Source organism: Vidua macroura, chromosome Z (assembly GCF_024509145.1).
Source record: "Vidua macroura isolate BioBank_ID:100142 chromosome Z, ASM2450914v1, whole genome shotgun sequence".
In the NCBI taxonomy this organism is placed as follows: domain Eukaryota; kingdom Metazoa; phylum Chordata; class Aves; order Passeriformes; family Viduidae; genus Vidua; species Vidua macroura.
In genome coordinates, this window is record NC_071611.1 from 16736455 (window position 1) to 16752309 (window position 15855).

The following is a 15855-nucleotide window of genomic DNA, read 5'->3' on the forward strand; positions in this document are numbered from 1 at the left end:
TCCTCTGCAGCTGACCGTGCCTGTGCCGGGCAGGCGAAGCCAGGGAGCTTCAGGGTGGCACGGCGGCAAAGAGCTTTACAGATTCTGTCACACTGAGCCTGTTTTTCACCTGTTCTTACCTCTACTGATGCCCAGTGCTTGCTGAAGGTGCCACAGAGCCATCCACACTCTCTAGAAGCCACATCTCCACAAGTGAGTCCCATTTTTTTTCCCAATTTCCCTCTCCCCCTGCCTCTGCTCTTTCCCATCATTCAGAAGCCACTGAGGTACTGTGAAATAATTACCCAAAAAGACAGTCAAAAATATTTTGCCGAACGATAGGCTGAATTTGCACTTAAAATTAAATACTGTCAGTCATTTATATGCCGGTGGTGAAAAAAGCTGAACAATGGCATATTTTTACACAGGATGCATATATATTTTATTTTGGGAACAACATTAAAAATTGTTTCTTAGTCTAGAATATCTGTACAGAATTCAGGATATAGAGTGCCCTTTTAAACTCAATTTTTTTGTCAAATGTACAAAAATATTACAGAGAAACAATTGTTAATAAAAGCACAGTAAATAGATGCCATTTTTCAACAGTTCAAAACAGTCTCTAAACCAGTGCAAATTTTATTGCATTAAGCTTCTCAGCTCACTTAATAGATTCATAATTTATTCACACTACCTCATTTCATCCCTGTTACAATATAGTTTATTTTAAGTTCCTAATAGGAGTTTAATGTGCTTCTAAACAATGGCAAACAATCCCTTTTATTTGCACCATTGGTTGATGCAGACTGAAAGAACAAATAAAAACGCCATCCAATCCTCTCATATATGCATCACAATATACAGCACAGGAGACTACAGAACTAGAATCCAATTCAGCCATTCAGTTTCAACTCTTACAAGTTAAAAGGGTATTTGTTTTTAAAAAGATACATAGTGAAAAGTGGATATACAGAATGCATTTTAAGATTTTTATTAGTTGAAAAAAAAAGAACCCTTTTGTTGAAACGACAGTTATGTGAATAAGATTACCTGCTTACTGTCAATAAAATAGGAGTTATCTGCATTGAAATAATTGTTGAATTAAGAGTTTTAAAAAGAAAAAACTACTGAGTGGATTCTTCAGTTTCTTACATTTTAACAATTTGTTTTAAAAATATAATTTCTATTATCTAATTTAATATACATTTTGAAAATATCCCCTATGTTGCAGTTATTCAAGGAAAGCAGTAAACTCAATGAAAGGTATATTCTTTTAGCTGCAGCAATATAAAAAGCCATTAATTCACAGTTAAAATAGATTACTCATTCACAAGTGCAATGTAGCTTGAACTTAACCAATGTGAAATTCCACCAGGAACAAGACTAAGTTACTTGCAAAAGTGATTTAGTTTGAGACACATATAGTAAATAAAATATTTTCCATTACAATTGCATTGTCTAAACTTAAGTTACATAAAATTTGAAGACAGGATATGATTTTAAGTAACATACAGATGCTTCTAGTTACATGTAAAAGCTCGTACCAATTACTGCACCAACACTGCAGCTACATCAGTCTCCTAGGCCTAAAAGGTTTTCAAAGTTATCAAGTTTTGGTGATGTGCCGGAATATAATTAATAAAGAAATGCTCTGTAACTTAAAAATCCTGATTTTAAACATTTAAGGCCTCATTTGTTGCTTTAATTCCACAAAAAACCCAGCTCTTCTCATGTGAGCACACAAGCTGTATATGTAACTGATTTATATCTGGGTGAAAGGTGCAAGATAGTATCTTAACACAATTGGCTGAGGTTCAACATCCTTATGGAAACAATTCAAGGAAGCTTCTCTTTGATAACTGTTATTCCAATACAAACTTTCTAAGTTCTTGGGTGTACCTGAAATTCATTGTTTGCATCCACTTCTATTATCAGGTTGCTTTACAGCTTCATTTTGTGCACACATTGCATGTTTGGAAGTTATTGCTGAGCTGCAAACGTTGTCTTCGGGTTGTATGTGGGAGTTACAAAATATACACAAAAGAATAATCTCCTGAACACTGTTGAGATACTAGAAAGAGAATGTGGAGGCAAGAGTTCCACAAGTGAGCAAAATGCTACTTCTGTTTAATAGTCAGTAAAACAGAACCAAAAACTAGCTTATCCTCATCCCTCCTTCAGAACACTTTGCTCAGATCAGTAATGTATTATGGATTCAGATAAATTTGGATTCCTAGGAGTTGGGTGTCAAACAAGTTAGAAGCATTTGTATGTTACTAAGTCATCCCCAGGTAGCCCAAGAAGTTCACCCTGTCAACTAAATTGCAGAAGTATGCCGTTAGTGCCTAATTTTCAGAAGAACAAAACTGTTTGCAATGCACTCAAAAAAAAACTTTCAGAACTTTCCCCTGGTTATTTTTGGCCAGATTTTGTGAAACTCTTACTTTTCCCCTCAAAAAAAGCATCGGAGATGAAAACAAATTGTTTTCAGAGATCTCCCTTTTCATCTGAGCTATGGATTACATTTAAAAATCAACTGATTAGTTAGCTACTCTAAAACCTAAGCATTAAGAACTCCCTATAAAAAGGAGAAGGTCTTTCTTTTTTATTCTATATTAAAGAATCAATTCCAATATGCAGATTCAAGATTTCAAGTAGCTACATGCAGGACTTCTACCACTCCGAAATCCAGGTGCCTACACCAGGAATAGCATTTGTAGTGTACAAAAATGCCAATACGCAAAAGCAAATCAAAGCAAGTCCAATATTGCAGCAGTCCTTTTCTCTTCTGGCTTTACTTTTGCTGGTTTTTTTTGTTTGTTTGTTTGTTTGTTTGTTTAGTGTATATAGCTGGGAAGGGTTTAACAATTAACACTAGATGTTGTGCCACAATCTGCTTTGCTGTCTTTAGAACACTACTCCCTTAATAATCTATATTTTCAGCAACAGATGAGAAAGTTGTTTGTAAATGAAGATGATGTGTTCATGGAAACTAGTTCTTAATAATATTATTTACTAAGTTTTAAAACTGTTTGGATGTCATGTATCTAAAACAGCACTCACTAGACAGATTTTCTTTGCCATTTAATGAGCTGGGAGAATTTAAGGGTAACTAAACCTTGATTCCTTGCAAGTTGCATCACATAATCACATGGTTTGTCCATTTAATACTCAAAAATAATGGTCTTTGTGTAGCTGTCTACTGAAAAATAATGTATAGAGTTACATAGAAAAATTTGCTGGCTTTGATTTGTAGAAATATTAAGTTGTTTGGACCAATGCTTTAGATAGACTTCAATTTTAGAAGGATGGAACCATGTCAGTTATGTAACTGGAGAAGAGAGGAAAAGATGAAGAATCAAGGACTGTTCTTTAATTGTGATGTAGGTCAGATATCAGCAAGCAACTGTGCATAAACCCAAAGAATAAAGAATAATAATAAAAAAAATTATGGTGTGGTTTCTTGCTTTTAGTTGTTGAGAAAGCACAACAGTTCTATCAGGAGAGAATCTGTCCAGGTAGTATCCCCATATTAACTTAGGATCAGCACTTTCAGACAAAATACAAGGCATCAGTCTATGATGTAAATATATTTTGTCATATATAGTGCAACTCCCTTGTTTTCACCTCATGAAAAAAAAAATTGGTTTTATTGTTTAATGTAAAAAATTGTTCCAGACAGATCTTCATCCCTCATCATTTTGAAGAATGAAAGTTTTAAAAGTAGTATCAAGTAAATACATTCATACCCAAATGCAATTAATATTTTAAGCTATGCTCCCTTTACATGCTACAAGTATCTTTTTTTCTCTATGAAGTATTCCATTGTAAAAGCCATACCACTAACTTTCAGCAAAAACCTGGAATAAATCTTATCATCTTCTTCAAGTAACAGAAACACTTAAACTGTTGACAAGTATCCAGGCTCTCTTTGCCAAGACTATGACTACTGTAGTCAATTTTAATACATGAGGTGAGGAAGTGTCTTATCTACTAGAAGCAATACAAAAGATGGATACATCTTTTCAGATCATACACATAAGCACTTAATTTCTGCTAATATACACCTTGAATACCACATTTATAAATACATCTTAATTGAAATATTGAATCTGGACTATCAGTGCAAAATAATTAACCCACAGGCTAGTATAAAACCAAGGGAGAGGGTGATAAAGAATTTGACAATGACACCTCTTAAACACACATGCAAATAGTATAAAGCATAATTTTTTTTTTCAGGCAGTATATGTTGAAATTCTTGTGTGTATTCTAATACCATTTGAGGTTCCTACATAATTTTTAGAAAGCTATCCATTTCTGAGCTGCTTTGTGTAGAAGCTTATCCTTCTTTGGAGAAAGCAGCCAGTACGTTACAGAACCTTATAGTTTATCAGATAGAGAATACAGGAAAGTTGAGTGTAAGTCTCTGTTTACTCACAGCTGTAGATACACATTTTGAAAAGGTCAGCAAAGGTAATTCAGAATACTGATTGGGACAAGAGTCAGGAGAAGGGTAGCAATTTAATGTACTGTCTGATGAAACTGTATGTACTATCTGATGAAAGCAACTGCATTGCAGCTTCCAATCCAAGGTTTCAAATATTTACGTTCATACAACCATACCACACACTAATAAAAGGACCCCTCTCTAGGTAAAGGTAATTTTAAAGAAGCATAGAAGAATCTGAGCACTGGAAAAGTACTTCATTAAAATACACCAATATTGGTGGCCCTTAAGAAAGTCATCAGCTAGAGACTGCTGTTTTGTCATCAGCTTTTTGAACAACTTGATATTGTGGAGGAAAATTTGGAGGAAATTAAAGAATATATATGGGGGAAAAGCATGTCAGCCACTGAAACAAACTTATAATTTTAAAACATTTTGACAAACTTTACAATGTGCCTATGAGATGAATGAGAAGAATATATGTTGCAGTTCAATAAAACTGGTTTGACAAATTGATCAATAAACACCTTTTGAGACTCAAAAGTGTATATGTCACCATGCTCTTGCGTCTGTTCAGCTCTGCTTTTATCTCTCCGAAGTTTGGTGTGTGTCTTCCTTGTTTTTATATTAAAGGTGCTCCAAAGCACTTCCTGCAACACTCAACCCTGCTGCTTGGTGGAACATCTATTCTCTGCATCTTTTCAAGAATTTCTGTTGGTAGTTTTTCAAGTGCAAGTCTGTATTCACTATCAAAGACCTCTGAAATAGAAAAAGCACAGTTAAGGCTATTTAAGAAACACTGTACAATGCACACTACTATTCCTATAAAATGCTTTTGGTGATTTTTATATAGTAACAAAATTATCTTCATTAACTATATGCTGATTTTTTTTTTTTTCAAAATGCACCTTTCTCAGAGGACCTGAAAAGCATCCCCATAAGATGGTGTGGCACCACAACACATGACAGGGGATGCCCATTGCTTCTTTCACAGTTCCATTTGCCTGTTCCCAGCGTAGTTCCCCTATCACATTCCATAAGGGAGTCACTTCGATTGTGTAGTACCAAATAGAAGACAGGATAGAAGAGATCAGTAGAGGGTGGGAAATCAGGTGTTTAGATAACATAGGTCTGATATGTGGGTTGGAGAAAGATGGACAAGACTGGAAACAAGCTTTCAGACACAAAGAATTAAAACTTCAAGCTCTTCAAATACTCTTTGTTTAAAGTAACCCATTACTGGTTTCAAACAAAGTCAAAATTAATGGTCCATCTGAATTATATTTACATAAAAGCAACACCTAAAGACTGACAGGGCAGTAATTTTCACTAAAACACAACTGAATTTTAGAAACAGATTTTATACACTAGCTTTCCTGTAAAATATCCACAGGGACTACACATTTCACAGTATTTTTTTTACTTACCAATGTCAATGTTTTCTCTTCCAAGAGACACCAGAGACAGGAAAAGAATTTCTCTGTAAAAACTCCTAGGGGAATATTTTGAAAGGTGAGTTAATGAAAGCATCAACTATCCTGTTTCCAAAGTCAATTTTGAAGACTTCCATTATGTAGTTTCTATAACTGTTCTGTTAACCTTGCTTGTGAAAAAAGTGACCAATCTACATGACTACTAGCTTAAGGTTTTTTATTGCCTGAATACTTTTACTTGATGCAGAAAGCCAGATTATTGCCAAATCCTGGTAGTTACATTTTCTTTGAAAAATTCCTCTGCCATAGAAATGACTAAAAACCAAGAAATATTAAATTAATGACCACATTTTTATTTATTAATAATTCATTCCTGCCTGACCATGAAGCAATGTGTGGGTATGGCTTTCTTTCAGATCACCCATATTTTTGGTTTTTGTTTCAGAATGTCATGGTCAATCTCAGAAATATGTATCATTAAATTATCAGGTATTATTTTTTCCCCTTGTGGAAGTCATAAAGATGCTGCTCTAGGCAGAGCAGTTTCTGTTTCTTTTTAGTAACTACAAAACACAGAAACAAAGATGACTTAGCATGACAAACTTCAAACACATCTTATATCTGCTGTAATTTACTTCAGAGTCTGTGCTTTTGTATAAAGCCTTCCTTGAACTGCAGTGCAGGTTACAAAATACAAGAATTATTTACACATCTAGGGAGAATATTCCACACACTGCAACAGGACACTTGTATTAATCAATTTGCTAGATCTGGAGCAACATCAAAATCTGTGTAATTAATACCTGCATTTTTCTTACTCATTCTAAAATGTCCTTTTTTATTAAAGAATCACCTTCATCCATTTGATCTGGATGAACTATGCAATTATGCAATGAAATTATCACTAAGAAACATACACAGTTTGATCTTATTTAATTTTTAGTAGGGAGAAGCTAAGAAGAGATTATGCCTTTACCTCTGTCGTTTCACATCTGGCTTAACTTTCTGTAGGAGGAGGTTGATCGGCTTCGTAACATCATTGTGTTGAATACTTAGTTTGATGTTCTCTAACAAAGTGTTTGTTGCTTGCTGATCTTCTGCCAGTGTGGAGGGTTTCTTTTCAGAAGAATCTGGAAAGTGGAACCGTACAGACTATTACAGCAGTAAAGATTTTTTTTTCACTTTAATAAGCAGAAGTATTTCTAAAAGTGAGATACACGTAGAGAACCTTTACTCAATCTAGAGAAATTTGTTATAATGGAAGGACCTTGTCTGCTTATAGTCTTCATTGAAAAGTAATTTTACCCAGAAGTTACAAGATGCAACAAGTATCCATGTGCAAGAGGTCCCACATGACAGAGAAATACACGAGACTGAAGAGTACCCAGCATCAGATGTTGTCTGTGATGGTTGGTTAGCTCAGTTTTATTGCTGTACTTAAAAATTAGGTTCACTGCAAGAAGATCATTGTTACACGAAGGAAAAGAAACAAAATAGAAGTGTCACTTTTCTTAGCAAAGAAACTTTTCTTATCAAAGCCCTTCTTAAAAGACACCTACAATTAACTGATAACTTTGGGATACATATTGAAATAGATAATGCAAAGTTGAATCAAACAGGAAAGAAAACAACCAAGACAGTTACCATAATGATTTGTCACTTAAAATGCCATCTCAGAAAAACACTGGACTATTATTTTCTGGAAGACAGTAACTCATGAGGGAATAGTAAGTCCATGTACTGGCAAAGAAGAAAGTTTACAGATTGGGCAGTGAGTACATGGTGTGTAAATGAATTGCAGACCAAGCCTAGTAATCTTCACCACATCGACATGATGTTTTCATCAAATTGACATATATGATGCTTTACAAATGTAATTTTGTGTTTCCAGAGTATTTTCTGACACTGCTATATAGCCTGTCTATTTTTCTTCCATATCTAAAACAGGCCCTTTGCTCCTTTTTTTTACACAAATATATATATATATTTATGCATCTTCATTCGTGGCTAGATGATTTGGGGATGCTTTTCGTCTACTGTGGTTACATCAATATGCTTTGTAGAATCTGAGGGAAATAACATACTTGTTCTGTGCTCTTGACTGTAATTTTCTGATCAGCCTCTTTATTTTAAGGACATTTTTCAACAAGCACCTTTTAATTCTTTAGAACCAAAATTAGCATATGACAAAGTTTTTAGCATAGTTTTTAAAAGTTAAAACATGGATTTAGAAGATTAGGTTAACAAAATTTTTCTGATGATCAGAATTAAGGAAATCCTTAAGTTCTTATAACCAGAATTGCCTGTTATATTATAACCAGTCTGCCTGTTCTTATGGTAGACAAGGCTTTTTTTGATCTTACTTTTTGACAGTCAAGAGGGGTGACAAATGTACCTATTAAAGGGACTGGTGATGTTTCATTCATTTAGAGAAGTAAAAGATACTTTTTTGTAACATAGCCTTCTTGTACATACCCACATGGCTATTACCAGATAGATAATGCAGTGAAACTGAAGTGAAACTTAATGCATTCAAATCAAGTGAGGGTTATTTAGCACCACGTCTAGAGCAATCAGCAATTCCTCCCATCTTGTAAGTGTATGACATGTGATGGGCAGATCAAACTTATTTTCACAACTAGTTTGATACCCAGACTATGTGAAGTACCTAAGGGATTGCAGATGCTTCAGATACTAAAAAAATACTGCAAATTGATGGGCTGCGTACACTTCAGCCACTATAAACCAACAGTTTCTTTCCATAGTCTCTTTTACCTCTGTTTTCTGTAGCATTTGTTTTACTTACTAAGATTTCTCCAAGATATATATAGGGGCTCCCCCGGCTCTTGGTGAAGGTTGATATTGTCCCATAGAAGATGGATGTATACTAGCTTGCTATCTTGAGCAAGAGATGTCAAAGGAAGCTAAAACACATGAGGAAGGGGAATACATTTTAAAAACACCAGTACAGTGTCACATTATTTAATACTCCTACCCTTCTACTATTTTTGTGAACAAAGAAGGTTAACTTTATTTAACTTGAATCTAACAAACAGGAGCAGATGTTATCCTCTACGGTAAACTGCACTCAATCAGAGCAGTCACAAATACTGCAGCATTTTATTATCTTTTATAGTTTATCCTAATGTATGAAGAGCATTTAGTTTTCTACAGGCATCTGAAGAAAATATTTTTGAGTATGTATCTGGAAATATCTTTTGTGCACCAGACGCAGTACTTGATCTGTACTACTAATCATACAATATTGCAATATTTTCTGACCCGATGAACATTTTGGTATGCATGTCTATGTACTGGCCTTCCCAAAAAGCAGAAAGAATCTTCATATGTATACAAATATGAAGTATTTATTTCCATTAAAAATATATGGTGGTCAAAACAACACTCATGTAATTATTTTATAAAATTAAGTGTCTCTGGAATCACTAATACAATAAGAATTACCAGGCAAAAAAAACTTATCACTTAGTGTGTCTATTTAAATAATAATTACATGATATTATGTCCCATCTTGCTGTTTTCTCTGTTAATGCATTGTGGTTTTCCAAGATGCTTTAGATTTCATTAGTATTGTCTTCAACTTCATTTCTTGGAAAATTTTTCTCAGTTCTAGGTGGGTGTTTTTTTGAAAACTGAGGGAAAGAATTTAAAGTTGAAGTGTGTACAAATTTAGAGGAAAATACTAATTTTTTGGCACGCATCAGGTATTAATACATATTTAATTTCAATTTGTAACTACACATAAAAATGATATAGGTTTCAATCTACTCCTTTAAATTAGAAAGGCAAAATACTCAAAAGATAGATCTGTTCTACATTCTTTTGTTGCAGTCATGTAGTAACAAAACTCGGTGGAATTCAATAGCAAAACCTATTCTTGGAAGAGAAAAAAAAATACTGTTACTTTAAAGTAACTTTAAAGATTATAAACTCGAGTGTATAATTCACTCTGTGTATTGCAATATATTAAGAGTTTTTGAGTTCTTCGCAGACACATCTTGTTTCTTAATCTTCAATGAATCTTACTCTCTTGCTTTTCAGTACAGACCACCTTGACTAGAATTTGAAGACTGTTTTACTGTTTTCACACATCTCCCTTCAACAATGCTTGTGGGAAACAAACCTATCTACTTGTATGATAAAAACCCAAGAACTTATATTCAGTTGTTCAGGAATTATTTACCCAGTTGTTTTGAACCAAGCCCTCCAGCTTTACTCGCTGTAACACCTGTTGATCTAACGTGAGGATCCCATTTACCTGCACTCCCTCATTGCAGTGTTCAGATGTCAGAATGAGTCCAGGTAAGTTGCTGGGCAGATCTAACCGCTGGAAATACCAGACTAGGTTCCAGAAGATTATGGGGTGTTGATTGATGAATTTGGATGTATGAATTACTTGCTCTCCCTCATTTTCCAAGAGTGATTCAAGCTCCTTATGCAGTACCAAAGGGCTCAAGTAGGGTACAGATACAGGGGCAGGGTTCCGTTGTTTTATTAAAGGATCCTAAAAATAGAACAACAAAAAAAAAAGTTTTGGTTTTTTTTGTTTTTGTTTGTTTTGGGGTGATTTTTGTTTGTTTGTTTGTTGTGGTTTTTTTTTGTTTTTGTTTTTGGTTTTTTTTTTGTTCGCTTTTGAGTTTCTTTTTTACTAAATCAAAGAAGATTTTTCTTCCAGAAATACTTTTCAGGATTACTTGCCCCAGGAACCTCCATTGCAGAGTTTCTTTTGACACTTGGAAGAAGCTCTGGAACTACTGAGCACACAATAACATTAACAGCATCACCAGTTTTGACTGTTGGGGATTTCTTAATTTTAAAGCTCAATCACCTAGGCGTTCTCTATTATGTGAAAAAGAAAAAAAAATTCTGATTTGTTAGAACTTGTTCCTGATTGTGCAGTTTTAAGCTATCTGAGCTAGTAGCCAGTACAAAGCCTGCAGCAATGGAAAGTGAAAAGAAATGTCAGTAATTATATGAGCTGTGGAACTGAATCATGACTTCACATGTTAAGGCAGCCTCTGGAAAATAACAAGTACCAAGAGAGAGGAGAAACACTTTTTTTCACAAGAAAGGTAGGAGTCTCAATACTGCCTCTCACCTTCTCTCATCCACTCCACAGGTAAGCCTAACAGAATATACTGTAGGAGTGTAAGTAAATGCATAGAAACTTAACAAACTTTCAAACTTGCAACGCACTGCACGATTGTGTTTAGTCAGCTGCTGGTATTGCTTTACTGTTGAACTTCCAGTTTTAGAAAGACAAAGACTAGCTTCATTCTGTTAGAGAGAACATTTCAAATCAAGTAGAACTGTTAATTTGACCAAGTATTGGAAAAGCAATTTTAGATTAACTGAACTAAGATTTTTTCTTCAGTTGTAAGAAGGTGAAAATATGCTTGGCCATTCCCATTCCGCAAATGGACAGGAATGTTACTAGTAGAATATTATTAATTGTCTTCAATATTTTTCTCTCAATTGAATATGCAGCTTCTAGACTTACCACAGCTTCCTGCAAACTATTTGGAAGACTAACTGTTGAAACACCATGAGATGGTCTCTGGGAGAGATCAATGTTTTGCAGCGGACCCCCCACGCTGTGGCTCCGAGTCAAGGACACGCCTCTTTTTGGTAGATTATTGGCATGTGTCTTCATGGTGGTGGAATCTGTAGTCTGTTCTTCTGCCAAATCACTGTGTGAATTTTAGAAGAAAATATGCTAATATTTCAGCATTTCTATGGCAACAGGAAGGAAGCAGAGGAAGGCTGCCAAGTGAAGATCCCAAACCAATTTTCTCTGTTAATATGAAATTGTATTTTTCCAGTTAGCTCCACTGTTTAAGGAACACAGAACAAAACGTGCCTCAGATCAGTATAAACATCCCTTCAGAAAAGCAGCTAGGTGTAACTTAAGATATGAATCTGAAAGCACTGCAGTTCTGTACCGAAATTACTGCTCTTGTACAGCTGTACCTTGCTTAAAAAAACCAGCAATCCAGCAGTTCTGCCTATCTATGAAGATTATCTTCTTTTGACTACACTCACCTTTACTTCCTTTTCCCTCTAAGTTCTAAGTGTCATAAAGAGAACAATAGTATAGCAGAAAGCAATTTAAAAATTGCACACCAAAGTAATAATAAAAAAAATGTGTCAAACTCATCCAGCAAGCTAATTTAAGTGAAGTCAGGCCCGTCAGATTTAACGCATGCAATCAAGACATTTGCAGATCTGGGAATATTCGTTCTGTGCTCCTTATAATTATAATGGGTGAAACTACAGCTACAACTACAATACAGAAGAAGAAACAAAGTGAAACAGAAAGTGTCTGCTTCCAGATAATCTGTAGAGAGAGAAGAAATTATTTACAGGTGACTTTTGGTTCTAAATTTTACTTTAGTTAAAAATACATTGTCATAAAATAAAGATGTTAATGTAAGCACAGTACTACCTTTAATGTTTAATGTATTAAGACTAACTACTATTGCACTGATAAAAGTTTTAGTTGTCTGACACAGGGATTAACTCATTACTCTGAGGCACTAATACTCCAGAATTTCAAATTGAATGATGATTTTAAAAAACCCCAAACAATTACAACAAAATTTAATAATTCCAGCAAAAAGGTCACAATTCATAGCAGAATTATTTTAGTTCTTCCCTCATCCAACATGACACATTCCCCTTAATGCTTTTTTCCCCTCAAACTGTTTCAGAAGTGATATTTTTTTTAGAGTTTCAGTTTTACACAGGTTTTGTTTGTTATAGAACACAAGCTCAGCACAAGTCTTGAGTGCTCTCAGAACTTTCTCTGAAGCAATGTGTTCCAGCAAATGGACTTATTGTTTCCCATAGTGTGGTGTTCTTATTGTTAAATAATATATTCAAGGGAAAGGAGAAGCAATGCTTGAATTTCTGTGTGAGTTTAAGCGGTGATTGGGTTTTAATCACACTGAGTAGAGGTTTTACCTATTGATCAGTAGCAGATGGACATGAACTTTCATTTCTATACATATATCTTTAGAACTTACTCACTTGGTGGAATGAATTGACTTCAAACTGATAAAAGCATGCTTAAAACATGCAAAAAGTGAGAAAGAAAAGAGATGATCCTCAAGTTACGACTGTACTTCACCGTATTTGGTATAAAAGGCAACCTTACCCTTATAAGTGTGGAAGTACTGATGCATTTCTGACAGAACTAACAATCCTGTGTTACCTACCCCTGATCAGCTGCAGAGCTGGTTTCTTCAGCTATGGTGTGGCTGGACTGGGGATGATCCAAAAAACTGATCAAGTCAGCAACAGCTGGACTGGTCAACAGTTTCTGCTCCAGAGGATCTGTGGTTAATGGAAGGGTGCCACTCTGTAAACTATCTCCTGAGGTACTTTGCTTCAGGAAGAAGCTGAAGTTACAACATGAATGGGAGGGAGAAAAATACAAAGGTAAAAATATAAGCATAAAATCATAAAGTTATGTTATATCATAAAGTTATTATATATATCATAGTTATTTTCTACATTTACTTTTCAGAAGTACCAAAAGAAGGAAACACAACATTAAAAAGCTTGAGAACAGGACATGAATTTCATCCTACTCTCACCTCTGCAACTTAAACAGGCAGAGTAAATTATCACAGAGAGATTTGATCTGCAAAAGAAGACATCCTACACTGGACATAAATAATTACAAGTGACCTTAGTTTGTCATGATTTCAAATCAGAACAGTACATTAACAGGTGACACATCACTGAAAATGGTTGCTATTGTAATGTGATATTACAGACTATATGATCATACACCATTATAAGCACATGACAACACAAATGTGTCTTGCTTTGCTAAGTCTCTGAAGTACATACTCTACAGTTAATACAGATGTTCAATTTCTGTGTTAGAGAACTAGTGGAACCTCTGTTTCACAGCAATAACCACTACAGTGACAACTGGAACTTAAAATTAAGTTCCATTTTTCACAGTGCAACTAAAAGAGGTTAAAAACAGTAAGAAGAGAAGCTTAAACTAGAGGAACAATAAGGTGGAGCATCGGGAACTAAAAGCTGCTAACAAATTTGGTCTGGGAAAAATTCTTGCTGACATATTTAAAAACCTCTTAATATGATTTTATGAAGTCCATAGGCTTTGTTTTAACATCGAAACAAAATGAAAACTGACTTACACCTTCATACAGTTACGCTTAAAAAGAAAATATGAAACGAAAAAGTGATAAAAAGGCAACCAGTTCTTTGGGTTTTGGCTGTTTTACAATGCAACTCAATAGTTTACTCAACGTATAATTTCCGTCAGTACAATCATGACCATCAAATAGGAAGTAACATTCTTGCTAACATCTAGATGGGGAAAGATATTGAAGATCCTCTTGTGAAAAAATATAACGATGCACAGGTATAAAGTCAGAAACGGAGTATCTATAAAATGCACTGACCTTGCAGAGCCACGAAGGTCTTTGAATTCAACATTAAGCAAAGGCAGGAAGGTACTCTTACAGAAAGGGCAGGTAGTATTCAGGTTTGAGTCATCTGCTGTCCACCCAGCCATGATTTCTTCATCATAAACCAAAGCATCACAAGCTCTACATTGAGAGCAGCTTGACATCAAGACCTAGAACAGCAAAGAATTAATATTATTTGGGCTCTTTTACAATTTTTTTTATAGGCTCAGTACCCATAGAAGTTTAATAGGTACCAGAAGGCCAGTGGGGAGAAATGAGTTCACCACTTCTTTCTCACCATACTCAGAATTATCTCATCCATATTAACTTTTACCTATGAAATGAAGATGTAAGTAATTTATTTCTGACATGGAAGCATTACCCAAAAGGGTACTAATTTAGCATTTGCAATTGCTTGCTTCTATGAAGACTTCAGCATATACAAATTGTTTTGAATTGTATAAGTAAATGCATGTCTACTTATCCAAAAGAGGAAGGAAATCCCATAAAACCAATCAAACATAAAAGAAACCCTTATAGTGTGGTGTGTTGACCCTGGCTGGATGCCACTCAAGCAATCTCCCTGTTCAAGTGAACAGGGGAAGAAAAATATATCAAAAGGCTTGTGAGTCACAATAGGGACAAGGAGATCACTCAGCAATTACTGTCACAAAAAGGCTAAAACAAACTTGACTAGGGGAAATTAATTTAATTTTCTGCCAATTAAAAGTTCAAGTAGGTTAATGAGAAATTACCCCAAATTTTAAAACACCTTCCCCCTACCCCTCCCTTCTTCCCAGGCTTCTCTTTAATTTCTGACTTCTCCACCTTCTTCCCTGAAATGGCACATGGAAAGGGGGAAAGGTGATTGTGGTCAATTCATCCCATGTTTTTCTGACACTCCTTTCTCCTCACACTCTTCCCCTGCTCCAGCATGGGATCCCTCCCACAGGACATAGTCCTACACAAACTTCTTCAGGGTAAGTCCTTCCCATGGGCTTCAGCTCTTTATTAGTTGCTCCAGCATGGATCTCTTGCAGGGTCACATGTCCTGCCAGCAAACATGCTCCAGCCAGGGCTCCTCTCCCCATGCGTAAAAGTCCTACCAGCAGCACTGGATCCTGTCTATAGGGTTAGCTTCCTTTGGGCATCCACCTGCTCTAGCACAGCGCAGATGGCTGCAGGGGCACAGCTGTTTTGCTGTAGTCTGCACCACAGGCTGCAGGGGAATCTCTGCTCTGGTGCCTGGAGCACCTCCTGTCCCTCCTTCTGCACTGACCTGGGTATCTGCAGAGGGATTTTCTGTCACGTGTTTTCATCCTTGCCTGCAGCTGCTGTTGCACAGCATTCTTTTCCCCTTCTCAAATACACTATCCCAGCATTGCTGCCACTGTCACTAATGGGCTTGGCCTTGGCCAATGGGAGGTCCAATCTGGAGCTGGCTGGCATTAACTCTGTCGGACAGAGTCTGGCAGCTCTTCTGCTACCCAATCCTTGCCATGCAAACCCAGTACACATGGAAAAT

The 15855-nt window shown here is 35.7% G+C and overlaps 1 protein-coding gene across 1 annotated transcript in view; it reads right to left on the minus strand.

Moving 5' to 3' along the window:
* Positions 1–394: 394 nt before the first annotated feature.
* Positions 395–15855, minus strand: part of DENND4C (DENN domain containing 4C) — a 53286-nt gene continuing 37825 nt past the window's right edge. The window contains exons 25-32 of the mRNA XM_054002925.1: positions 14325–14500; positions 13101–13283; positions 11384–11573; positions 10142–10387; positions 8669–8786; positions 6839–6992; positions 5857–5921; positions 395–5188 (exon numbers count right to left, since the gene is read on the minus strand). Coding sequence (XP_053858900.1) covers positions 5052–5188; positions 5857–5921; positions 6839–6992; positions 8669–8786; positions 10142–10387; positions 11384–11573; positions 13101–13283; positions 14325–14500 — 1269 coding nt within the window. The 3' untranslated portion in view covers positions 395–5051. The remainder of the gene's footprint in view (positions 5189–5856; positions 5922–6838; positions 6993–8668; positions 8787–10141; positions 10388–11383; positions 11574–13100; positions 13284–14324; positions 14501–15855) is intronic.